This window comes from Narcine bancroftii, chromosome 5, assembly GCF_036971445.1.
Source record: "Narcine bancroftii isolate sNarBan1 chromosome 5, sNarBan1.hap1, whole genome shotgun sequence".
In the NCBI taxonomy this organism is placed as follows: Eukaryota; Metazoa; Chordata; class Chondrichthyes; order Torpediniformes; family Narcinidae; genus Narcine; species Narcine bancroftii.
Window position 1 is genome coordinate 207,970,633 of NC_091473.1, and position 27,670 is coordinate 207,998,302.

The following is a 27,670-nucleotide window of genomic DNA, read 5'->3' on the forward strand; positions in this document are numbered from 1 at the left end:
CGTCTTTCCTGATGGCAACAGCGAGAACAGATCGTGTGCTGGATTAAAGCCTGTAGTGAAGCCTTTTCTGTGTTTTGTTTCTGCTTGCTGCACCACAGGGCACCACATGCTGCAACAGTGGGTGGATCACCAATGGTGGCTACTCGCTTTCTTCAGCAAACACATCCGACCACCCGAGTTGAAGTACAGTGCTTTTGATCACGAACTGCTGGCAATGTACCTGGCCATACGCCATTTCTGGTGCATCCTCAAAGACCGAGTGTTGACGGCCTACAGGGACCACAAGCTGCTGGGTAAAGTCTGGAACCCCTGGTCAGTAAGGCCTTTCATACATCTTTCATACTTTTCATACATCTCCGAATCTACAATGGACATCCGCCACGTAGCGGGGAAGTCCGACTTGGTACCTGATGCACTGTCCAGGCCAACAATTTTCAAGGTGACAGGTGCATCGACACAGCTCAGCTCGCCAGGGACCAGGCTGAAGATGCTGACGCATAGACATACCATACCGCCATCACCAGCCTACAAATTGAAGAGTTTGCACTGGACCCAGGAGGCCCAACATTCCTGTGTGATAAGTCTACAGGCTACCCTAGGTCAATCCTGCCCGCAACCTGGAGACAGCAAGTATTCAATCAAGTACATGGACTCTCTCATCCTTCCATCCAGTCAACAGTGTGCCTCATATCGGACAGGTTTGTATGGCATGGGCATCGGCACGAAGTTTCCCTTTGGGCAAAAACCTGTGTACAATGCCAGTGAGCCAAAGTCCATCAGCACACTAAAGGCCCAATGCAACGTTTCCTGCCTGAGGTGGACAGGTTTGACCACATGCACGTGGACATTGTAGGGCCCCTTCCCATCAGCCAGGTGATGAAGTACCTTTTCATCGTGGTTGACCGCTTTACACGCTGGCCAGAGACGGTGCCCTTGTCGGACTGTGACACGGAGACCTCTGTGAGGGCCATTACCTCACAGTGGGTTGCTCATTTTGGTGTCCCTTCCCACATAACTTTGGACCAGGGAGCCCAGTTTACCTCAGGGCGACAATGGCCAAATTCTGCGGCAGCGAGCTACACCACATAACTGCCTATCAACCCCAATCCAATGGGCTGGTAGAGCTGTTTCACCGCCACCTAAAAGCAGCCATCAAATGACAGCTGCATGGGCCCAACTGGATGGATGAACTCCCATGGGTCCTGCTGGGCATCCGCACAGTGCGGCGGAAATGGTCTACAGCGCACCGCTCTCAATCCCAGGCAACGCCCATTTCAGCTCCACGGTACCACCACCGAATACCCTGGACGTCCTACAGCGGCTGAGGAACCACAGCGCCTACCCATGTCTGCATCCTACCACCACCCACGGGACGCCAACCAGCCACGTCCCACAAGAACTCAAAGGCACGGATATTGTCTTTGTAAGACACGGCAAACCAGGTACCTCCCTGCAGTGCCCTTATAAAGGCCTTTCAAGATACTGAGAAGGGAGGGGGGTGTATATGCTCTAGAAATTGAAGGCAGGCACGACATGTTTACAAGAAAGCCCACTTGGACTGTTCAGAGCCTTTCCCTGCCTCTACACTATGGCTCTGGGTACACCTGCCAAAGACAATCTCCCAAACCTCACCCAAAGAGGTGTGGGGGTGGGGGGGGGGGGGACAGTGTGTGTAGTGGGCTGGGTTGCTGTAGTGAACAGCCAGAGCAGCAGGGCACAGGGCTTTCCCCCCACCCCCCACCGCGCAGAGGTTCCAGGCTGCAGCAGCGCATTGTCGGGGAACGGCCAAGCCTCACAGCAGTATGATGACATCACTCCTGTGAGCCTGTCTCCTCCCTGAAAAAGGAAGCTGCGTGGTTTGAATAAACGGCAGTTACTGGTTTACTTGCTTGGTGCAGACAGCATTTATTTCAGTAGCTCTGCCTTTGGCAGTGCGACACACAGTCTTTTTTACATGGGGGAGGGACGACTTCTGAGGAAAGATTTTAAACGTACCTGAAGAACAACTTTCTTGCTGTGCATTTGGAACGTGTTGCCAGTGGAAGTGGTAGAGGTGCGTACCATTGTAAAATTTAAAATATCCATATATGTTGGCATATAAGATGGTAATTGAATCTTAAAAATGTCACGCCAAAACCAGGGGTCATCTTGTGCACCAAGAATAATATCTGAACCTTAAAACTCCTACCGTCCTACCAGTAAATAATTTTTTCCTGAACCTTGTGTTTGAGAAGCTGGATTAATAGTAAAGATATATTTAAACAATAAAAATATAATAAACCTGCCAAACAAACCTTACAACAGCACAGAAAAATGAAGTGAACAGCATTAACCAGTGGCTGTTAGCAACAACTGACGATCCATTCGCCCAGTCTGACTACCATTGACTTAAAACATCCTGTTAAAGGAGACAATGGTGGTTTCTTTTAAAATATGTTAATAAAATTTAAACCTTTGCTGGGTAATATGCTTTTAAAATATTGTTTCAGCATTACTCCTCTGGTCAGTGGTATGTTTGGTCAAGGACTATTGGGCAATAAGCCCTCAGTGGAAAGTGCCAGACTTGAAGTTGTCTTGTATGCTACCTCGACACCAACATTTTAGGTGGAAATACTGGGGGTTATCTGATACATGACTCGTCTTATATGCTGACATATATGGTTCTCAGAAAGTGTGTGGACAAGAAATTCTTTGATGGATATGGCTGAATATAGGAACATTGGAATAAATGGGGCAGACAATTGGGTCGGCAGGGCTAAATTGGGCATTGAAGTCTGTTTCAGTGCTTTAAAGCTCCATGACTCTGTCTTGCTTGTGAAATTCTAGGGTGAACGATTTGATTTGCATATTTTGGAATAGAAAGGTATGTTTGGTACATCAATTCAATGTCATCCTTCGAATCATTTGGAACAGTCACGTTGCCCCTCTTAATTCATCTAAATTCCCTCTCAGTTGCCCATCATCCTTCACTGATTCTTCTTGGTTCAAGATATAATGTACAGAATCAAATTAGCTGGCAGCAGGTCTCTGGTTTATGTGGGAGGAAATCGGGGCAACTGGTTAACCCTCACACAGTCACATGCAGATTCCACCCAATTCGCACTCAGGGTCATATCTGAATCCAGATGACTGCATCAGCCACTGCAACTCAATCCTGGGACGGTCCCTTCTTTGAGAATCTCCATCCTGGAAAATTCCAATCCTATGACACATCGTCTTGGGAATAATCTCACCCCCGTGAGACTCCATCCTGAGAATAATCCTCCCCTGTCCAACGCCATCTCAGTACACTCGCATGCTGTGAAATTCCATGCTAGAAATATTTGATTTTGCAGAGGACTGGATGACTCGACCTGTCAAGTCGGTGGTGATTCACAGATCATTCCTTTCTGTTGCTTTCTCCCTTCTATTTCCCGTTCACTGTTCTCTCTCCCACTCTCCAACAACCCCTCACTGCTCTGGCATTTATCTGAATTGGCATCAATTTTCTATCACCAATGAGCCCACCAGCATATCTTGGAGATCAATTCTGCACAGTTGGGGAATAAAGGGTCCTGGGGTAAGTTGGAAAGTGAAGTCCATGGCCTGATCAGCCATGATATATGTAAATGGCAGAGCATTCTCGACGGGCTGGATGGCCTGATCCTGCTCCAGTTCTCATGTGTGAAGATCCTTCAGCATCCAGGAAAACAATAACATCACGTGGAGAATGTGTGGAGAAAAATTCAAAGTCTCTTGGTCACTGAAACTGTGCCACAGCAGCACTAACTGCTGCAGTGCTCTGCGCCTACTCTGTGAATTCTATCTGCCCTTTGAACCTCCAACTGGGAATATCCCCATCATGTGAAACACCCTGGTGACAATATCCCTGCTTTGTGAAATTCCACCTGCATGGAAAAACACCAATTCCTCCAATTTACTGCCTCCCTCCTCCCTCCCTCCCCACTGTGGACTGGGCAGAAGTTGATTTTCACAACTTGGCTCCACTTTGTACAAACAGAGTGTCTGATTCATTGGCTGAGAGGAGCTGAAACACAAAAACAGGAAACAGAATTTGAGGCCATATTTGTGAGCAAGGATGTCTTTAAAATACACCGGAAGATTAGCCGTTCTTATTCACAGTGGGAGAGGAGATGGCAGGTCAATGTTCAGAGCTGATACTTGTGGAGAGGAGCAGAGGCCAGTAGCCTGGTAAGGTCCTTCTTTGTTCCACTTCCTGGGTTTGTCGATGGCTAAATTATGAGGGTGGGAGGGAGTCTGGTTGCTCAGTGACAGGTGTTGTTTGTTGGCTGCTGACACCACGCTGCTGTGAAAGATGGAAGGAAGTTGACAAAGTGTCATAGGTGCACAAGGTGGGGAGGGGTGGGGAGTGAGAGGGAGGACATTGGGGAGAAATCTATTATTAACCAGGAAAAAAACGGAGGAAACGTACAAAAAGGAGTGATTTGAAGTGGAAGGCAGAGGGGAGCTGAGTGCATGGATCAGGAGAGAGAAAGAGGGAGCACGAGGAAGTGGAGGGAATGAAGGCGTAGAATGGCAGATACACCAACATGATTTTTAATTTACTGGATGTCATAAAGAAACTGCATGATTTGGGCACAAGTTCCAGTCAAACAGCAGCTGGGAGGTCAAAGTTCATTCCATTAAATGTGTGGAATGAAGGGCCTGTGTCAGTGGTTTTGACATTTTAAAAGAAATTGGATTTTAAATCTGACACTGACAGGCTTCAGTGACGATTATCTGCTGACTTTACCTGGCCTGATCTGTACATGACTCCAGACACCGCAGTGCAGTAGCTGATCGTTTGCTGTGAACTGGCACAGTGAGCCACCCAGTTCAAGAGCCATTAGGGATGGAAACAAATACTGGACCTCTCCACATCTTATGAATGAAGAAATAAATGTCACGCATTTTTATACTGTGATATGACTGATCCACCTCGATGTTTTCTTCTATGTTGGGGCGGAATGGTCGGCGGAGTGATTTGCTCAACTCTATTGTGGCACCAGTGGCCTGGTTTGACTCCGGCACTGTCCGTCAGGAGTTTGTATGTTCACCCCACATCTTTGTGGGGTTCCTCCGGGTCCTCTGGTTTACTCGCACCCTTCAAAACATGTGGATGTTTAGCAATAACATAAGGGGTACCGGAAGTGCCTGTTTCCGTGCTGTCCTTATGTTTAAATTTAATAGATCTATCCCATTGGATTGGGATTGATTCCTGATCTAAATTGCAATGTAATTAATTCATTGTTATGTAATTTAATGACTGTTTCATTGTTTCCATGGAAACAGGATGGACAAATTGTTTTCATCTGTATAACTGGCTGTGGATGGTTTACCCATGGGGCAGGTCATCTCCACCAAGTCCTGTTCCGTCAGATTCACCCTTTGTTTGTTCCTGTGATTTATTCCCCCAGGATCTGAGTTCAGGCCATAATCCACACCCACCTGCTCTGCACTTTGGGTTTTGGGGACTGGGATTCTCTCCCAATAGGTTATTTTTGGTGCAGTCTCTCAAATCTTATCCAGGTATAAATTATGAACCATGGGCATTTGTCTGGGGTCACATTGTGAATTTGATCCTCTTCATTTTCTAAAATAACTGATATTCTTGTATGAATTGTTTCTCATACATGGGAATCAGACCATTCTCCAAGATAAAACATATGTCCCTCATGACGTTGGATGAGGAGATTAATTATATTCACATCATTAAAATCATGTTGCCTTGCCCTGTGCTAACTGATCTCTATCTGTAACGTTGCTCTTATACTGTGTTTTACTTGCTGTACAATCTACGAAATGACCAGCTGGACTGTTTGCAAAAAAAGCTTTCTCAGTGCACTTCAGGGCATGTGCCAATAAAGTAACTTGTGTCTTCATAATTAACTGTGCCATCTGGCCCTAGGCCGGGGTCTGCTGTTTCCTGTTATCTGCAATTTCAGAGGTGACCCCATGACTAGGTGTATTCTTCCCGTATCTCATCCTGGTGCATTCATTTCCAAAATGCCTGCCCCTTGGACTTAGTTCACTTGCATCAGATGCTGGTGTTTATTACCCACATATGTGTGATGTCCTGCTCTATTCTTGGTTGCTATTAATCCTGACGCTGTCCATGCATTGTCGTGCTCTCCTCAGCGTCCTTCTTGGGATGCAATGCCCCGATGTTTCCACTGTGGGAAATCCCTTATGAATGTGAGCAGTGAGAATGTGACGACATTCAAACATTACAAGCTGCAAATCTCTGTGATATTTGTTCTGGGGGGTGTCCACGTGCTAGCTGGAAATGGTGGTAGGTGAACTAACTCCCAGATGTGGTGAGGGAATTAAGATGGGACAGGTATTTTTTTTTCACTTTAATCATCCATTTTTTAATATATCTGATTTTAAATCAAAACATACACTCCAGCAAAAAACTGAAAAATAAGCCACAGGCAATGATTTCAACAACAACTTATTTACAAAAGTCGACATACCAAGACCCCAAGCACTGACCCACCCTCCACCACGTTGCTTCAAACTCCTCTCCTGTCCCCAGATCACTTTCCTGCTCCACAATATCAATACACCCTCTCCCTCTGCCCTCTTCATTGTCACTGGCCCCACTTGCATTCCCAAAAATTAAACCTGCCTGCCTCTCCCCACCCATCCACTGTCACACACCCTGACATTTTCCCACTGCTATGACCCCTCCTGTCCCTCCCTCCCTCTCCCAACCCAATTCTTTTCCAGGATCCCCAGTGCATAGAAAGGTTTATTTCCTGAAATGAGCGTTGCAGTGCAGTAGCCTAGGATTGCTGAGGGAATGAGAGGGAGAATCCATTTCAGAACATCAGCAGCTTCACCGGGATTTCCTGACGGAAGGTGGTGCGTGTATCCGTTGGTCATTGCTGTACCTGGAATGTGGACAGAGAAGTGAGATATTGTGTTTTGTAAGAGGCAGCACAGACCATGACCTGGAAGGATGGGTAAAATAAATAAAGGGGACTGTCCTTATTCGAGGAGACGGACCCTCCGAGACGGGTGGTTCCCCCCTTTTCTAGGACCCTCCTGGTTAAGGGGTCTGTCACACTTGCAGATAATGGATCCCATGGGAAAATGGTCTATTTTTCTTCTAGGAGATGGTTCCTCACGGACAGGTGGTCTCTCAACATTCTCTGAGGAGGTCCCTAAAGGAGCAGCAGTCTGAAGCCCAGTTGGGGTCTGAAGTGAGATCTGCCCTCGGGCTCAGGTTTTCGGAGCAGAGATCTTCCTTGTTCACATGAACACAACTCTTGTTTGATTTCAATGCTGGAGCCCAGGATCATTGTCCCAAACACTCAGCAACGTTCTGTCACATTTGCTATGTCAAAGCCCAGTAATGTCCCAGGGTTGTGCAGGCCCCCCGACTGCATCCGCTGTTGATTGTGCTATAGTTGGGATTCGAAAATCCGAGAACACAATGTAGTGAGAAATGGAAGCTGGGCTTCATGGGTTATCTCTGATATTGGTCATTTGGTTACCTTGACCACAGTGACAAAGGTGCTGTAGAGGAAACTGATAATGAACAGAATGGCGAAGGCAGCAACTGTAAGCACGTTGTCATCTCCATCCAACTCTCCTGGTTCTTCCTTTCCTTCCTCTCCTATCAATTCAGTGCAGGCTTCTGCAGTGATCAAGAAAGCAGGAAAGTTAGTTTCCCACATATGTTTCATGAAGACCAACAACGTCTCAATAAAATGAAGACAGCAAGAGGACATGAGCCATTTCATGAGGTTGTGGATGATCTGGAACCAATTGTGTTATCTGACTTTACCATTAAAACCTTGGGTCAGCAAAAATTCCAGAATCTCAGTGTGAAAATAACCTTTGGATCTAGCATCGATTGCGTCCTTGTAAAACGGTGTGAACATATCTGTAAAACTCTTCCCTCCAAAATGTCTGAGGGACAAATGTGAGACCTGAATTGCATTAAAGTGAGAAAAAAGTTGCAGGACTGACATTCACTTTTTTTGGAGGATGGAGTTCTCTGTTCAGACAAAGTTCTGAACCTTAGAGCGATGAAAAAACATGAGCAAGTTCAAGGTGGAACTTTGGCCCAGTCACTGTTCCCACTCATTGCTGAATGAAGCACAATATCTTCTCCAAAAGCAGGGCAGGCATTCTCCACATGAAGAAGCAGCTATTTCAAAGGATATGGAGTTTGTTCTCTGTTATTTCAACCTACAATTCATTGGCATATTCCAGGGGTCCCTGGAGGTACTTTCTGGAAGCAGGTTTGCATTCACGACAAGTGCAGCTTCTGAAGTACCATGGAAGCTTATGGAATTCTGAAGACACAGCCTGTTGAATGACTTGAATTACAAAATTACCTGGGAGGGTAACAGAGCCAGGACAGTAACTGTGGTTTTGGAAACTGCGCTTACTCGGTCTATAACTGATAACACCGAGTGGCTGTTTGAATCACTTCCCATCCAGCAGCCGATGACGAGCCGGCTCCTAGAAAGGCAGGACGCTGCTGAACAAAATTTTGATTTGCCTGTATTGTTGAATGACAGAATCCCAGTGGACACTCATTATGATTACTCCATTAACTTTGTTTTTACCATATGGTTTTCAGCGAATTCCGGAACCATAAATGGAACGAGAGAGTGGCGACCTTTTGCTATGCCTGGATAGCATGCAAAACAGTTTTTAAACTGCATCTTGGTGCACAGAACAATAAAAAATACACGAAATCAATGAAACAAAAAAAAATAATGTCTTCTAATTATCTCTGTCATTTTCCTTTAACATCCTGAAAACATTGAATGTGTCTTCCTTCAGCTTTCCAGATTTCAGAGAATACACCATCATTTAACTATCTCACCTTGTAATTTACCCGTGAGGGTCCAGGTCTGTCCAGCTGGAATTTCCTGTCCTGGTTGTGGTATCCAAACTGCTCAGTACTGTACACGTGTTCTAACCTACAGCATAACTCTCCCCCTTGCTGTCCTGTCCTCCTGATATAAAGAAATTGAGCCTGTTCACTATTCAACAAGATTATGGGTGATCTGGACCTGGAATTAGTTCCAAATACCTGCCTGTTCCCCATAACCCCCTTGATTCCCCCACAATGCAAAACTCTGTCTTGAATATATCTAATGAGCAGGTCTCTACAACTTCCTTGGGCAGAGAATTCCACCGATTTTCTGTGCTCTAGGAAAAGCAGATCCTCATTATCAATTACAACCTTGGATGGCATTGAGTTTGATTTTTTCTTTCCTTTTTTTCTCTTTCTTTACTTTTTATGCAACTCTTTGTACAAATACATATTGGACTGGGAGTTAAGAGTAAGTATTATTGTCATAATATATGCTTTAACCTCAAATGTGTAATAGTCTCAAGCAATGGATTTATTATATATTTGTTTTTTCTGACAAAACAATAAAAATAAATTTAAAAAGACAATATATCTTATGAGTAGATCTTCACAACTTCCTTGGGCAGGGAATTCCACTCTCGACACTCTCTGAAAAGCAGATCCTCATCATCTCTCTCCTAAATATATTCCCCCAAGTCTTCATGAGATGTTCCTTGTTCTAATTTCACCTGCCAGAGCAGGAACTTATCTATCTCTGTTATCTATCTCTTTTAGAATTTTGCACATTTCTATAAGATCCCCTTTCATTTTTCTTAATACCAGTGAATACAATCCTCTCTGTAAAAGGGAGTTAATCCTCAGTGGCTGGCACGACGTAACAAACACAGATAGATGTTTCATACCTTTGTTGTGAACATCTTGAATATTGTGTGTAACTGTGGTTGGTTAAGTATTAAATGTGGAGGGGGTAAGGTGGCGATGGGGGGGGGAGAGTGTGAAAGGGATCGAGAAAGCTTGAACTCCTCAGAAATTCTTGTATTGAATTGATAATTGTTAACTGTAATCAATGTTGATATTGTCAACATTAACATCGATAAGATGGATAATTGTTTAAGTCTGGAAAATTATAAATAGAATATTAAAGAAAAGAGTTAATCAGCACTTCTATCTTTAAACCATTCTCCCGAATCTTGAGGTTAGGGCCCCCCCCAATCAGTGGAAATAAATTTCCTGCCACATCTGATCTATCCCTTTCATAATTTTACCTTTCTGTATGATCCCCTCTGTTAGGTCTGCTTTGTTCATGAATGAGTGAGTCAAACACCAGACTGAGTCAAAATCAAGGTTCTTTGTTCTTTATTGCCGGATTGTAACACTTGCAACTAACAGTGTTAGTTGGAGAAGGCGCATTCTGCCATTATCAGCAAGTGGTGTTTTTTATATACCTTAGGATACGTACTTAGTAAATTATCATACCATGACATTGTCCAATGAATAAACTGTTGCTATCCTTCTCTGCTAGTTTCCTGCACATCAATTTGTCATCCCCACTCTTATCTTGAGAGTACAAGGTTACAACTGCATCTTGTTACGGCCCAGCACTGGGTGACTCCTTCTACATTCCCAGCTCATGATGTTTTTACCTAACACCTCTCATTCTTCTTAATTCCAGTGACTATATTCCCAGCGACTCAATCTCCCCTTACAGAATGAACCTTTCTTTGCTGGAATCAACCTGATGAACCACTGCTTCCTATCCAGTATATCCTTCCTTCTCACATATGGAGACTCAAACTCCAGGTGCAGCTTCACCTGAACCCTGTTCAGCTCCAGCAGATCCTACCTCTCTTCAATTCAATCCCTCCGGAAGTGAAGGCCCACATCCCATTTCCCTTCTTCATTACCTCTTGCATCTGCAAATTAACCTTTGTGATTCATTCGCAATCATTGCCAACTCCCTCTGGATCAGAACATACGGTAAATATTCACCATTAAAAAAAATAACCTGATCTATTATTTTCTTCCACCGTGAATGATCTCAGATTTTACAACTTGACAGACCCTTCTCCACTCATTAGTCTGTCTTTCTCTTCAGACTCTGCATTCTTTCCACAATTTTTCTCCTGTATATATGGATGACATGGTTAGCATAGCAATCAGCACAATGCCTTTACAGCGCCAGCGATTGTGACCGGAGTTAAAATCCCGGGCTGTCTGTATGGAGTTTTCATATTCTCCTCATGTCTGCGTGGATTTTTCCTGGGGGATCCAGTTTCTTCCCACTGTTTGAAACCAGAGGTGAGGGTTCATTGGGTGTAAATTGTGTGCCAAGGGCTTGTGGCCGAAATGGCCTGTTTCTGCAATGTTTTATTCTTACAGCAAGCTGGGGAACTTTTACATCACGAGTGCCCTCACCACATCTAAAAGTAAAGTTGTTCACCCCTTCTGTCATGTACCTGAGTCTGTTCAGAAGGCTCTAACATGTTACTCTGTTTTTGCTTCCACCACTATCCCTGTTCCAGGCACCAACCACCGTCTGAGTGAAAGATCTTGCTAAAACTTGCTCTTGTTCGGGTTAAACACGTTCTCTTGTGTGTTACATGTTTAGCTTTGGGAAAAGACAATGACAGTCTACATTCTCAATGCCATTCATGATTCTATTTGCATGCAGTTCTCCAAGTGACTCCAACCTGACTTATATAGCAGCCACATGTCTTGCTCACTTTGGTACTGAATGCCCCACCAGAAGAAGACAAGCAGACCACACCCCTTCTTCAGCACCTTCGGTACTTTTCAAGGAGCTGTGGATCCCAGATCTCTTTGCACATCCATGCTTTGAAGAGTCCTGCCATGAACTGACTTTCCAAAGTTCAAAAACTCACATTTGTCTGGATCAAACTCCATCTGCCATTTCTCTGCCCATATCTGTAACTGATTTACATCTGTTATATTCTTTGTCCACAACTCCACAGAATCATCTCCAAATGTACTGACCCACACACGTACATTTTGATCCAGGTCATTTATGTACACCACAAACAAAAGGATTCCCAAGACCTTTCCCTCTGGAACACCATGGGTGACGGGCTTCCACAACCACCTTCACTTTTCAAGGGGCCAGACACTTCTGAATCCATACTATCATTCACTGTCGATTTAATGCATCCTATCTTTCTGGATCAGTCTATTGTGAGGGACCTTCTCAAATGCCTCATTGAAATTCATGAGGTCAAGATCCAGTGCCCCACCCTCATCGACCATCTCTGTTACTTCTTCAAAAAATATCATTCACATAATTAAGACATGATCTACACCACGTAAAGCCAAGTTGATCTGACCATGATGCTCAAAATGTGCACATATACACTATCCTCAAGTCTCTTTTGGTGAGGTTCCCACCACAGATTGGATGTTACTGGAGTATAATTTCCTGGAATACCCTTATTTCCCTTCTTGGCCACTCTCTACAGAAATAATTAGGGGAAAAAGTGTGGAGCGTATCACCAGTCCAGAAATAACATCTTATCTCCAAATGGACCATAACATTGCTTGTGTTTGTCCTTTTGCAAAGAACACAAAACTCTGTGAATTGGATCAGGACTGGTCTCTCAGCTGCAGTCACTTGAGAACAAATAGTGAATTAGGGCTTCTGCAGAATGTTACATTCACAACGCTGTTCAAATTGTGAACCATGTGATCAGATGCTGTTCTCCATACAAGGAAGAGTGACATTCTGGAGATACCCTCTCTTTCCTCAATGGAATTAATTGGTGGTGCAATCATGACCTGGATTTCCTGGACTCTAATACTAAAGGACAGCATGCCTGTGGATGGATGTACATCACGCCAATGCAAACCGACTCCAACTGAGTTTCATTGAAGCGTTGAAACTTCGTGATGGACCTCTTCTCCAGTGTTGACAAAAACCTGAACAAATACAAGTACTCAGCCTGACTCCACCCATCTGCAGTGAGTCAGCCAAATAAACCTTTGACCCTGTTCCTCTTCGGCCCAAGTCTTCACGTCCCAGGTTACCCTGAACTGCTCAAAATCAATGAGGGCCAGCTCACACAAAGTGGCCATCATCCTCTTCCTTCAGTTGTGCTGACAGACAGACTTGCCCAAAGTTCCTGAGAAACTAGTGTCCAAACCTTGATCTTGCCACCATTATGTCATCTTTCTTTCATCGGGTGAGACTGTTGCTTATCGGACCAGCATTTATTGTTCTGCTCCAGTGACTGACTTGCCAGGCCTATCAGAGACACTGATGAATTTGGTGAGTGACTGAAGGCGAAAGAGTGCAAAAGGCAGGTGAACTTTACAAAAGGTCATCAGTGAACCTGTTAATCTTCTGTTCCTTTCCCAGTTTCACCCTCACTTCGACTGCCCACAGCAACTCATATCCTGCTATTGCTTTCTAGTTTAAAATCCTGCACTGTCCCTTCAAGTTGTGCGTCGAAGCCATTCTCCAGAGGCTGTTGAGCATAACCAAGCGTTGCCCTCCTCTGTGTTGGGCTATTGAGGTGTTCGACAAGATGTGGTGGAGGCAGATACAATTGGGTCTTTTAAGAGACTTTTGGAAAGGTACATGGAGCTTAGAAAAAAGGCCTATGGGTAAGGCTGGTCATTTCTCAGGTAGGGACATTATTGGCACAATTTAGTGGGCCGAAGGGCCTGTGTTTTAATGTAGGTTTTGTATGTTTTTCTGTGAAATTGTATCAATGAATATATTTGCTTCTGTTCTATGCATTCAGGTTATCAGCTCCCTCACATAAGCACAACAATGCCTCATCGATCTTTCAGTGAACTAACTTGGCCCCAGTTTGTGGCATAGAGAAAGGTGTTTAAGATTAGGGTGAATCCCAGAACCGTACCTTGCATGTTTTTCACCTCCCGGCTGATACTGGTGTTGGAGGGGGGATGAGACACTATACAGCTGAAGACTGAGCCTTTCTTCCACTCATCTGTCCTCACTGTCAGGAAGTGGCTGGCACTGAAAGTGCCCACCTGCTCCAAAGCAGTCCGTGTAGTGGGGGTGTTGGAGGAGATCAGGGAGCTGTCTTTCTCCCAGGTGACATTTATGAGGTCCGGGTAGAATCCAGAGACCACACACTCGAGGGTGGCCGTGATCCTACTCTTGGTATCGTCATGTGTTGGCGGCAGCAGACGGACCTCAGGCCCTTTGATCTCGACTGGAACAGACGAGCAAAGAAAGGAGACGTCAACATTTTTACTCAAGGTCACAGATGTTGTCCATCTAATCACTGATCTTTTGCCCACCTTTGGTACTTTGTGTCTGTGCTGAGACTGGCGAGGACGAAGAAGATCCTTGGGTGGAACAAGTGTACACTGCCCCACTGTACCACTCCTCCACACTGGTCTGAAATTGGCTGATCACTGTGCTTTGTGTCCCTTCCTCTCTCGGTTGTTGGGTCACATTTCCTTTCATTTTCTCCCTTCCGCTCACCTGCCAGTATATTTGGACCTGGCTCAGATCAGCACCCACAACCAGGCACACCAGAGTAGCGCTCTTGTTGATCCAAATCTCTTCAGTGGATGGATTTTGTAAAAAGATGGATAATTCTGCAGGTGAGAAATAGAAAACTTACAAACTGGACTATGTCTGGTGTCAGCGGGCTTCTCCACTTCGGCCCAGACTTGAATGACAGCTGCATCTGCAGTGAACTGAACATTAGAATGAAACCATCTTTTCTGACTGCCTTGACTGAGTAAACGGAATTGAACACCAGGAACTCATATCCTTGGGAACCTGTCGGCTTTTGACAGGGACAGTGAGATAGTTGTAAACTGAATGGCATTTAGTTGCTGCAGGGTCAACAAGTGCATTCACCTGGATGTGAGATGCAGTTTCTGACCAAAGGAAACATTGCACAAATTCATCTTGCCTTGGTGCCTCTGTGGGACTGTGGACCACTTATTGACATTGTGCCTACTGAATCAGCGAGGCCTCTCCTCTCTGTTCAGACTGAACCTGGGATTCTTCTGGTATGAAAACATTGGTGCTGACATTCAGATCTTCCTTGACCATGCCTCTTGCCATCTCAGTATGTTTGACCAAATCAGTGCTTGGAATATTACAATTTTCTGCAGCGTGGGAGTGTGGCAACTTTTTGTGACCTGCTTCAAATATCTTTAACAATATTTCTGGGCACCAATTAATTCCTGGACATACCAGATGACAGGTGTGTACGTATGAAGCAGGAGCAAAGGTCGACTATTTGGCCTGTGATACCTGCACCCTCAACCAATAAGATCATGTCGGATCAGTTCCACATACCTGCCTTTCACCCATTAGCCCTGATTCCCCAACAATGCAAAAATCTATTGAACTGTCTTAATTACATCGAATGAACAAGTCTCCAAAACTGCCCAGGGCAGAGAATTCCACGGATTCGCTACTTGATGTGAAAACCACTTCCTCATCATCTCAATCCTAAATATATTCCTATCCCTTTCCGATTTCAAATTTCCTCATAATATTTCTGTAAGACTCCTTCTCATTCTTCTCTCTTCCAGCGTGTATAGTCCCAAGCAACTCAATCTCCACCCCTAGTTTTCCCTCCATTATCTACAGACTCAACCTGATGAGCCTCCTTTGCACCGCTTTCTGCCAGGATAACATTTCTCACGTAAGGAGACCAGAACCTTACCCAATACTCCAGCGGCGGCCTCACCAATAGCCTGTCCAGTTGCAGCAGAATCTCCCTGTTCTTCATTTCAATCCCTCCAGCAATGAACCCGCATCCCATTGACCTTCTTAATGACCTGTTGTACCTTAACACCAAGCTTCGGCGATTCATGCACAAGCACTTCCAAGTCCATCTGCACAGCAGTATGCTGCAAACGTTAACCATTTAAAGAATAATTTGATCAACTATATTTTTCTTCCACTGTGAATGACCTTGGTCATAGCAGGGTCTGTGAGATAGTTGCAAGCTGAGTGACCTTTAGCTTCCCTAATGCAATAAGTGCAATCTCCAGCAGATGTAGTTTCTGGACTGGCTACCATGTGACTCTAGAACCATGTGACTGTCCTCAGAATGAACAACAGCAAGTGCTCACCTCAAGGATAGGTCAGGGTGGGCATGAAATGATGACCTTGCCACTGAGGTCCAAATGGTGTGAATGATTCAAATGGTTTTAATCACATTTTTGAGAAGCTGACCTCAGTCTTGGGATCAGGTTTTTACGTGAAATACTTGCTATGTTTGGTGCACCAAGGAACATAAGAATTGAGCCTGTTCCACCATTCAACAAGATTATTGCTGATCTGGTCCTAGAATTAGTTCCAAATACCTACCTGTTCCCCATAACCCCCTTGATTCCCCCACAATGCAAAACTCTGTCTTGAATATATCTAATGAGCAGGTCTCTACAATTTCCTTGGGCAGGGAATTCCACCGATTTTCTCCACTCTCAGAAAAGCAGATCCTCATTATCAATTACAACCTTGGATGTCATTAGGTTCGATTTTTTTTCTTTCCCTTTTTTCTCTTTCTTTATTCTTTATGCAACTCTTTGTACAAATTCATATTGGATTGGGAGTTAAGAGCAAGTATTAAAAAGGGCACAAGGTGTAGGCCAAGCAACTATAGGCTAGTACATTTGATATCGGTGGTGGAGAAACTAATGGAAGGAATTCTTAGGGATAATATGTATAAATATCTGGATGGGCAAGGATTGATCAGGGACTCTCAATATCAGTTTGTCAGGGGAAAGTCGTGTTTGACAAATCTTGTTGAATTTTTTGAAGAGGTGACCAGAAAGGTTGATGAAGGTAGAGCAGTTGATCTGGTGTATTTGGATTGTAGTAAGGCTTTTGATTAAGTTCCACGTGGAAGGTTAGTGAAGAAGGTTCAATCGCTAGGGACTAATATAGAGATAGACAGATGGGTTTAGCGGTGGCTAGAAGATAGGCACCAGAGATTAATGGTGGACAACTGTCTGTCAGGATGGAGGCCAGTGACGAGCGGTGTGCCTCAGGAATCGGTGTTGGGTCCTTTGTTGATCGTCATTTATATTAATGATTTGGATGACAGGGTGGTAAACTGGGTGAATAAATATGCAGACAATACAGAAATAGGGGGAGTTGTGGATAGTGAGGAGGATTTCCATGGACTACAGAATTATTTGGACTGTTTGGAATGGTGGGCTGAAAGGTGGCAGATGGAGTTTAATGTAGACAAGTTTGAGTTGCTTCATTTTGGGAAAAATAACCAAAATAGGACGACGCATGCAGTGAAGGGGATTGAGGAATGCTGAGGAACAGAGAGATCTTGGAATAACGGTTCAGCATTCCTTAAAGGTGGATTCCCATGTAGATAGGGTAGTGAAGAAGGCTTTTGGTATGCTGGCCTTTATAAATCATAGCATATGGTAGCATAGCATAGCTCCATATAGGAGCTGGGAGGTGATGTTCAGACTGTTTAAGGCATTGGTGAGGCCAAGTGTGGAGTATTGTGTTCAGTTCTGGTTGCCAAATTCTAGGAATTTATAGAATTATTTATAGAAATATAAATAAGGTAGAAAGGGTGCAAAGAAGGTTTACAAAAATGTTGCCTGGATTGGAGTATCTTGAATACGGAGAAAGATTGAGTAGACTGGGACTTTATTCGTTGGAGCGTAGAAGGTTGAGAGGGGATTTGATCGAGTTTTTGAAAGTTATGAAGGGAATAGATAGAGTAGATGTGAATAGGCTCTTTCCCCTGAGGGTAGGGGAGATGGGAACAAGGGGTTATAAGTTAAGGGTTAGGGGGGAAATTTTTAGGAGTAATTGTGGTGGTACACCACCGGCCTACTGCAGGGGCAACCTCTGTACCTGCAGAAGTGTGAGGGGACAGGACAACACCTGGCTGGCTATCAATCTGTCGGCCTGAATGGATCAAGATCCACCCAGTCGGGTGTCAATCATCCTCCGGGATATAAGCCTGCGCCGGCCTCCCGAGGCCTCACTCAGAGTTGCTACAGCTAGAGCCAGCCTGGCTCTGTGGAAGTCTTTGTGGATTAAAGCCTGTTGTACAGTCTTTACCTTTGTGTGTGTCTGATTCTGGCTATCAGCGCACCACAGTAATATAAGAGGATGCTTCTTCACTCAGAGAGTGGTGGTTTAGTGGAATGATCTACTGGAAAAGTAGTTGCTGCAGGGTTAATTTTGTCATTTAAGAGGAGGCTAAATGAGTACATGGATGTGAGGGGATTGGAGGGTAATGGGCATGGTAGTAGATAGGTGGAACTAGTGGAGTTTCACATAAATCGGTGCAGACTAGAAGGACCAATATGGCCTGTTTCCGTACTGTAAATTGTTATATGCTTATATTATTGTCATAATATGTGCTATAATCTTTAATGTGTAATAGTCTCATGCGATCAATTTATTACACATTTGTTTTGTTTTTCTGATAAAACAATAAAAATAACATAAAAAGAATATATCTAATGAGTAGGTCTCCACATCTTCCTTGGACAGGGAATTCCACAGATTTGCTACACTCTCTGAAAAGCAGATCCTCATCATCTCTCTCTCTTCAATTCCCCCAAGTCTTCATGATATGTTCCCTGTTCGAATTTCACCTCCCAGAAGAAAAACTTTCCTGCCACTGTTATCTATCCCTTTGACAATTTTGCACATTTCGAAAAGATCCCCTCTCATTTTTCTTAATTCCAGTGAACACAATTCTCTCTGCAAAAAGGAGTTAATCCTCAGTGGCTGCCACGACGTGACAAACACATACCTTTGTTGTGAACATCTTGATTGTTGTGTGTAACTGTGGTTGGTTAAGTGTTAAATGTGGAGAGGGTATAGCAGGGTGGGGGGGGGGGTGTGGGGGCGGTGTGAAAGGGATCGAGAAAACTTGAACTCAATAACTGTTCAATTTAGAAAATTATAAATAGAATATTAAAAGAAAAGGAGTTAATCCACACTTATATCTTAATTGACTACCCCGAACGTTGAGGTTAGGCTCCCCCTACTAGAGGAAATAAATTTCCTGCCACATCTGATCAATCCCTTTCATAATTTTACCTTTCTGTAAGATCCCCTCTCATTCTTCTTAATTCCAGTGAGTATAGTCCCAGCAACTCAATCTCCCCTTACAGGCTGAACCTTTCTTTGATGGAATCAACCTGATGAACCACCGCTTCCAATCCAGTATAGTCTTTTTCATATACAGAGACTCAAACTCCAGGTGCAGCTTCACCTGAACCCTGTTCAGCTACAGCAGATCCTACCTCTCTTCAATTCAGTCCCTCCGGAAGTGAAGGCCCGCATCATCCCATTTCCCTTCTTCATTACCTCTTGCAGCTGCAAATTAACCTTTGTGATTCATTCACAATCACTGCCAACTCCCTCTGGATCAGAGCATAAGGTAAATATTCACCATTAAAAAAAATAACCTGATCTATTATTTTCTTCCACTGTGAATGACCTCAGATTTTACAACTTTGTCCCACCTGACAGACCCTTCTCCACTCATTGACTAGTCTCTCTCTCTCTTCAGACTCTGCATCCTTTCCACAATTTTCTCCTGTACATATGGGCGACATGGTTAGCGTAGCAGTTAGCGCATTGCCTTTAGAGTGCCAGCGATTGAGACCGGGGTTAAAATCCTGGGCTGTCTGTAAGGAGTTTGCAAGTTCTGCTCATGTCTGCATGGTTTTTTCCTGAGGCTCCAGTTTCTACCCACTCTTTGAAATGTACCAGGGATGTAGGTTCATTGGGGGTAAATTGGGTGCCAAGGGCTTGTGACCGAAATGGCCTGTTTCTGTGCTGTGTGCCTCTATATCTCAATTTTGTGTCATCAACAGGCTTTGATACAGAGCACTCGGTCCCTTACTTAAATTATTCTTGCATATCATGGGCCCAGTATCAACCCCTGTTGCAAACTGCCAATAGATAACACCCATTTATCTGAATCTTCTGTTTTCTTTTGGGAAACCAATCCTCTATGCATCCTAATATCTTATGCCCCAATTTCAAGCATCCTTATCCTCTGGGTGTCTTTTTTGTGGCACATTATTGAATGCCTTCTTGAAGCCCAAGTCCCCAACATCCACCTATTCTCTTTGATCCATTGCTTTCATTACATCCTCAAAGAACTTCAGGGTTGCACAGTTAGCGTAACGCTCTGACAGCTGCAGAGATTGGGACCAGGGTTCAAAACCCGCGTGGTCTAAAAGGAGTTTGTATGTTCTCCCTGTATCTGCGTGGGTTTCATCCCAGTGCTCTGGTTTCCTTCCACAGTTTAAAAAAGTACCAAAGATTGTAGGTCAATTGGGTGTAGTCAAGCAGCACAGGTCCAGGTGCTGAAAGGGCCTTTTATCGCGCTGTATCTCTAAATTTGCAGGCGGCGGCCTCGGCCCCGGTCCGGGCAGTATGGACCGACCTAGGAGGGGAGGCAGGCCCCTCCAGCCCGGGTAAGAAACCTGCATAGGAGAAGGCCACTCCGATATAAAACCTACGACCCAAGGACCTCGCTGCCACGTCCCAGCTTGCTTGGCCACGGCACACGAACCATGGGTGTAAAGGGTGGGGCCAGTACTGCGCGCACTGCACTCCACCTAAAAGCTCCTTTGCGCAGGCCCGAGGACAGGTCCACGTCCTCCCCCTCCACGTCCTCCCCCTCCACGTCCTCCCCCTCAAAAGATGCTCACAAACTCAGGCTAGCATGCTGGAACATCAGAACCATGCTAGACAAGGCTGACAGCCACCGACCTGAACGTCGGTCTGCCCTCATTGCACATGAACTCCTCAGACTTGACATCGACATAGCCGCTCTCAGTGAAGTCCGCCTGGCAGATGTAGGCAGCCTCCGAGAACGCGGCGCGGGCTACACACTCTACTGGTCTGGCAAGCCTTTGGATGAACGACGCCTATCTGGTGTAGGCTTCATGGTCAAGAGCTTCATTGCCTCCAAACTCGAAAACCTTCCGACAGGCCTCTCGGACCGAATCATGTCCATGCGACTCCCACTTCAAAACAAGCGTCACATCACCCTCATCAGTGTCTATGCTCCAACCCTCCAGGCGGAACCAGCAGAAAAGAACAAGTTCTACACCGACCTGCGCAACCTCATCCAACGTACCCCTACAGCCGACAAGGTTGTCATCCTGGGCGACTTCAACGCTCGTGTCGGCAAAGACTCAGAAACCTGGCCAGGAATCCTGGGCAAGCATGGCGTCGGCAAGTGCAACGACAATGGGCGCCTCCTGTTGGAGCTCTGCGCAGAACAGCGACTTGTCATTACAAACACCCTTTTTCAGCAGAGGGACAGCCTTAAGACCACCTGGATGCATCCCCGATCCAAACACTGGCACCTCCTGGACTACATCCTGGTGCGAGAAAGTGACAAACAAGATGTGCTCCACACCAGGGTCATGCCTAGCGCGGAATGCCACACTGACCACCGGCTGGTTCGCTGCAAGCTCAACCTTCACTTCAAGCCAAAGCCCAGGAACAATAAAGCCCCCAGAAAGAGGTTCAATGTTGGAAACCTGCAGTCAGACGAAGCGAGAGGAAACTTCCAGGCAAACCTCAAAGCAAAGCTCGACGTTGCAACCCGCCTCACGGACCCGTCCCCTGAAACCCTCTGGGATCAGTTGAAGACTACCATACTGCAATCCACTGAAGAGGTACTGGGCTTCTCCTCCAGGAAAAACAAGGACTGGTTTGACGAAAACAGCCAGGAAATCCAGGAGCTGCTGGCAAAGAAGCGAGCTGCCCACCAGGCTCACCTTACAAAGCCGTCCTGTCCAGAGAAGAAACAAGCCTTCCGTCGCGCATGCAGCCATCTTCAGCGCAAACTCCGGGAGATCCAAAATGAGTGGTGGACTAGCCTCGCCAAACGAACACAGCTCAGCGCGGACATTGGCGACTTCGGGTGTTTCTACGAGGCTCTAAAGGCTGTGTACGGCCCCTCACCCCAAGTCCAAAGCCCGCTGCGCAGCTCAGACGGCAAAGTCCTCCTCAGCGACAAGATCTCCATCCTCAACCGATGGTCAGAACACTTCCAATCTCTTTTCAGTGCCAACCGCTCAGTCCAAGATTCCGCCCTGCTCCAGCTCCCTCAACAGCCCCTAAGGCAAGAGCTGGATGAGGTTCCCACCCTGGATGAGACATATAAGGCAATCGAACAACTGAAAAGTGGCAAAGCAGCAGGTATGGATGGAATCCCCCCAGAAGTCTGGAAGGCTGGCGGCAAAACTCTGCATGCCAAACTGCATGAGTTTTTCAAGCTTTGTTGGGACCAAGGTAAACTGCCTCAGGATCTTCGTGATGCCACCATCATCACCCTGTACAAAAACAAAGGCGAGAAATCAGACTGCTCAAACTACAGGGGAATCACGTTGCTCTCCATTGCAGGCAAAATCTTCGCTAGGATTCTACTAAATAGAATAATACCTAGTGTCGCCGAGAATATTCTCCCAGGATCACAGTGCGGCTTTCGCGCAAACAGAGGAACCACTGACATGGTCTTTGCCCTCAGACAGCTCCAAGAAAAGTGCAGAGAACAAAACAAAGGACTCTACATCACCTTTGTTGACCTCACCAAAGCCTTCGACACCGTGAGCAGGAAAGGGCTTTGGCAAATACTAGAGCGCATCGGTTGTCCCCCAAAGTTCCTCAACATGATTATCCAACTGCACGAAAACCAACAAGGTCGGGTCAGATACAGCAATGAGCTCTCTGAACCCTTCTCCATTAACAATGGCGTGAAGCAAGGCTGTGTTCTCGCACCAACCCTCTTTTAAATCTTCTTCAGCATGATGCTGAACCAAGCCATGAAAGACCCCAACAATGAAGACGCTGTTTACATCCGGTACCGCACGGATGGCAGTCTCTTCAATCTGAGGCGCCTGCAAGCTCACACCAAGACACAAGAGAAACTTGTCCGTGAACTACTCTTTGCAGATGATGCCGCTTTAGTTGCCCATTCAGAGCCAGCTCTTCAGCGCTTGACGTCCTGCTTTGCGGAAACTGCCAAAATGTTTGGCCTGGAAGTCAGCCTGAAGAAAACTGAGGTCCTCCATCAGCCAGCTCCCCACCATGACTACCAGCCCCCCCACATCTCCATCGGGCACACAAAACTCAAAACGGTCAACCAGTTTACCTATCTCGGCTGCACCATTTCATCAGATGCAAGGATCGACAATGAGATAGACAACAGACTCGCCAAGGCAAATAGCGCCTTTGGAAGACTACACAAAAGAGTCTGGAAAAACAACCAACTGAAAAACCTCACAAAGATAAGCGTATACAGAGCCGTTGTCATACCCACACTCCTGTTCGGCTCCGAATCATGGGTCCTCTACCGGCACCACCTATGGCTCCTAGAACGCTTTCACCAGCGTTGTCTCCGCTCCATCCTCAACATCCATTGGAGCGCTTACACCCCTAACGTCGAAGTACTCGAGATGGCAGAGGTCGACAGCATCGAGTCCACGCTGCTGAAGATCCAGCTGCGCTGGATGGGTCACGTCTCCAGAATGGAGGACCATCGCCTTCCCAAGATCGTGTTATATGGCGAGCTCTCCACTGGCCATTGTGACAGAGGTGCACCAAAGAAAAGGTACAAGGACTGCCTAAAGAAATCTCTTGGTGCCTGCCACATTGACCACCGCCAGTGGGCTGATAATGCCTCAAACCGTGCATCTTGGCGCCTCACAGTTTGGCGGGCAGCAACCTCCTTTGAAGAAGACCGCAGAGCCCACCTCACTGACAAAAGGCAAAGGAGGAAAAACCCAACACCCAACCCCAACCAACCAATTTTCCCTTGCAACCGCTGCAATCCTGTCTGCCTGTCCCGCATCGGACTTGTCAGCCACAAACGAGCCTGCAGCTGACGTGGACTTTTTACCCCCTCCATAAATCTTCGTCCGCGAAGCCAAGCCAAAGAAAAATCTCTAAATTTAAATTTGAAATTTAAATCAGCTACTTGATGGTTATTCATTGCCCCATCACAATAAGACTCATACTGGAGACTAAAGGCACTTTTAGGTTGCCAAAATCCCCCTATGTAAAGCCACATATTATGCCCATATGTGTCTGTCAGGAGGCCACTTGAAAGCACAGGAGGTGGATGTGAGGCAAACTTTGTAACCCTCCTCCAGGAGGGATAGTCGCCGGAGTACTGAGGACCCCCGGCACCTGAATGCAGCCGCATGAAAGCGAATGCTGAGGGGATGACAATATGCTGGTGAGCGCTTGACAGCTCCCCTCGCTGCTGCCCTGCCCGCTGGCACAGGACGTCAGGGCAGGGGCAGTGGGCATGGGCTGTCAGTGCTGGGGCAGCCAGCACGGTCAGTCAGGGTTGAGGTGACCGGCGCGGTCAGTCAGGGTTGAGATGACCAACGCGGGCTGTAGGGGTTGTAGGGCTGTAGTGGTTGGGGAGGACGGCGCGGGCTTTAGTGGTTGGATTGGCCGGTGCGGGCTGTAGTGGTTGGGCCTGCCAGTATGGGCTGTCCCTATACTGATCCCACTTATGTGGGACAGATTAATTTGTTGCTTTCCAATGCAGGCACCGAACACCAAATGTTTGTTGATAATCTGCCCACAGCCACGCCAAACCTTGAGTGCTCTCCCCACAGCCCTTAATCAGTCCCAACACTGTGGGGCGGCCGGTGTGGGCAGAGCAGTGGGATCAGTGTGGGGACCAACATGTGGCTATGGGGAGAGAGCAGAGCAGTGGGATCAGTCTGGGGACCGACATGGGGCTAGTTTAATTGGACGGTAATGTTTGGTGCACACATTGTGGCCAAATGGGCTATTTCTGTGCTGTCCTGTTCTTTGTTTTAGATATTCATTATATTTAGTGTTTGCATTTCTCTTTGATAAACTAGCTGGGTTTTTATTTGCCACCGTGATGTCTTTTGCTAACTGGTTCATGTGTAAATTCTTCTGTACCATATATTTTTCCTAATGCCTCTGCTAGTTCAAACTCTCTGCCGGTCTGATTCCTCTCAGAGCACTGAAGGTTTGACTTGGCTGTCGGCAGATTCTCAACAAACATTTGGTGCTCGGTGTCTGCATTGGAAAGCAACAAGTTAATCTGTCCCTCATAAGTGGGATCAGTATGGCAACAGCCCACGCCGGCCACCCCAGCGCTGACAGTCTGCGCTGCCCACCCCAAACCCTGTAGACCACCCCACCTCTGACAGCCTGCCGCCCCAACCCTGACAGCCCGAAGGGACAGGAGCCAGAGTGTGCTCCGAGGCACCTCCCTTGCAGCTTTCCCTTTCAGATGGCCAGCGCTGCACTTTCAATCGTAATAGATATTCACCAAGAGAAATGGTTACTTAAACAAACCTTGCTTTTAATTATTTTGAAACATGAAAATAGAAGAAAACTTTAACTTATCGCTATTGACTTACTTAACCTAACTTAACCCCCTTCTAATTCTAAGCGCACGTGTATGTAATGTGTGTGTAAGTTCTCTGGTTCTCAGTCCAATCTCACTTCTCATTCCTCCAAGTTCACTGATTGCAGGCAATTCTTATACTGTGCACAGAATTTAACATTTATGAAGTTCACCAGGCTTTGGTGCTTGAAAGGTGAGGTTCTTGTCGGTTTTCAGAGAGACATTTGTTGTACGATGGACACCAGCCACCTCAGTGTCTCGCTGATGAAACTTATCCCCTGTGACAGTACAGGATACAATCACCAATGTATATTTTTCTATATTTTTACAGAAAGTGATTGGCTGAGAGCCGGAGCCACACCTACTGGCAGGTCATAAAGGGCTGCTCTGGACTGGTCGACCTCAATGTACTACGCTCCAGTCTTTTGTCAATAAAATCGTAGCGCGTCAAATGACTCGAAGACTTGTTGACTCAAATCAAGGCTCATGGACCTTCTACCTCCCCAAACCCAGAAGGTACTCAAATGCTGCCTGGGTTTTTTTTTCTTATTATGCTCAATGAGTCCCACAGTACCCTGACAAGGCACGGCCTAATTAAGTCCACCTCCTTCCCCTTGTCAGCGGAAGCCAGACTGTCTTTTGACCGCATCAAGTCGGATATCACCGTGGTCACTCTGTTCGCAGTAGACATATCCTTCCAGGTGGAGACCAATGCGTCTGACTTTGCATTGGCAGCCACCTTAAACTAGGCCGATAAGCCTGTCACCTTCTTTTCTAGGACCCTGCAGGCCCAGAAAGCCAACACTAATCTGTTGAGCAAGAGGCCCAGGCCAGCAGAGAGGTCGTATGTTGTTGGAGATACTACCTCGCTGGCAGGCGCTTTACACTCCTGACCGACCAACGCGCAGTCTCATTTATATTTAGTGGCAGCAGCGGAGTAAGATCAAACATGACAAGATTCCCAGATGGAGAATCAAACTCTCTATCTTCAACTACGACATTCAGCACAGGCCTGGCAAACTCAATGACCCGCTGACGTCCTTTCCCATGGGACATGTGCCAGTGTACAACTGGACAGGCTGAATAGATCCACGAGGAGCTCTGTCTCCCAGAGGTCACCAGGTCTGCCCACTTTGTAAAGGCCCACAACCTGCCTTATATGGTCGAGGGGATCTACTCCATGACCCGAGCCTGCCCAGTATGCACTGAGTGCAAGCCCAATTTCTTCTGGCCCGAGAAGACCCAGGTCATTCAAACCACCCAGATCTTCGAACATCTCAGAGTGGACTTCAAAGGGCCCCTACTGTCGATGAACCGTAACACCTACATTCTCACAGTGATACATGAGTTCTCCTGCTTCCTGTTCGCTATTCCCTGCCCAGACGTGATTGCCTCTTCAGTCATAAATGCATTCCACAGCATCTTCGCCATTTTCGGGTACTCCAGTTACATCCATAGTGACTGGGGGGTCCGCGTTTATGAGTGCGGAGCTGAGGCAGTACCTCCTGGAGCATCGAGCAGGACCACGAGCTGCAACCCACATAGTAATGGACAGGTCGAATGGGAGAATGCCACCGTCTGGAAAGCAGTCACGCTTTCCCTCTGGTCCAAAGGCAGAATGTCCTCCCAAATGCCCTACACTCCATCAGGTCCCTGTTATGCACTACCACCAACGCTACTCCGCACGAATGTATATTCTCGTTCCCGCGGAAGTCGGAACCGGGAACAACTGCACCAGCATGGCTGACGGTCCCTGAACCTGTCCTGCTGAGAACTCATGTCCGCTACTCGAAAACAACCCTCTAGTCCACCAGGTAACGCTGTAACATGTGAACCCGCACTATGCCTATATCGAGTACCCGGAAGGGCGGGAGGACACGGTTTGGATAAGGGACCTGACCCAAGCCAGGTCTAACATTGTCACGTTCCAACCCCAACCTCCATTCAATCCTCCCCTAGGTTACATGCAGGGACAGTGGGACCAGCAGCACCTCGCAGATGACAACGGCAGCAGATTGGACCAGTCCTCAGCCAACGACGTCTGTGTACTAGGCGAAACTGCACCCACACCCGGGGTCTCCAGCAATGATATTCTGCCAGCTACCCCGATCCCGGTGATCATGTGAACAATCAGGCCTCCCGACTGTTACAGCCCGTGAACACTGCATGATATACTTTCCACTTTTTCTTTTATTCACTCCGAGGTCAGTTCCTCAAGAAGGGGTGAATATGATAATACAGGATACTATCACCAATGTATATATTTACATATAGTAATAGTGATTGGCTGAGAGCCGGAGCCACGTCTACTGGCAGGTCATAAAGGGCTGCTCCTAACCAGACCCAGGTCAGTCTGGACTGGTCGACCTCAATGTACTACGCTCCAGTCTTTTGTTAATAAAAGCCTTGTTAATAAAGTCAACAAGTCTTTGAGTCATTCGATGGGCTACACCCC

General features: G+C 46.3%; 1 protein-coding gene across 1 annotated transcript; it reads left to right on the forward strand.

Moving 5' to 3' along the window:
- Window positions 1-27,640, forward strand: LOC138764659 (uncharacterized). Its single transcript, XM_069940861.1, has 3 exons — window positions 1-2,053; window positions 25,547-25,731; window positions 27,175-27,640. Exon 1 carries the CDS (start codon window positions 107-109, stop codon window positions 851-853), a length of 747 nt encoding a protein of 248 aa, XP_069796962.1. The 5' UTR covers window positions 1-106; the 3' UTR covers window positions 854-2,053; window positions 25,547-25,731; window positions 27,175-27,640.
- The last annotated feature ends 30 nt before the right edge of the window (window positions 27,641-27,670 follow it).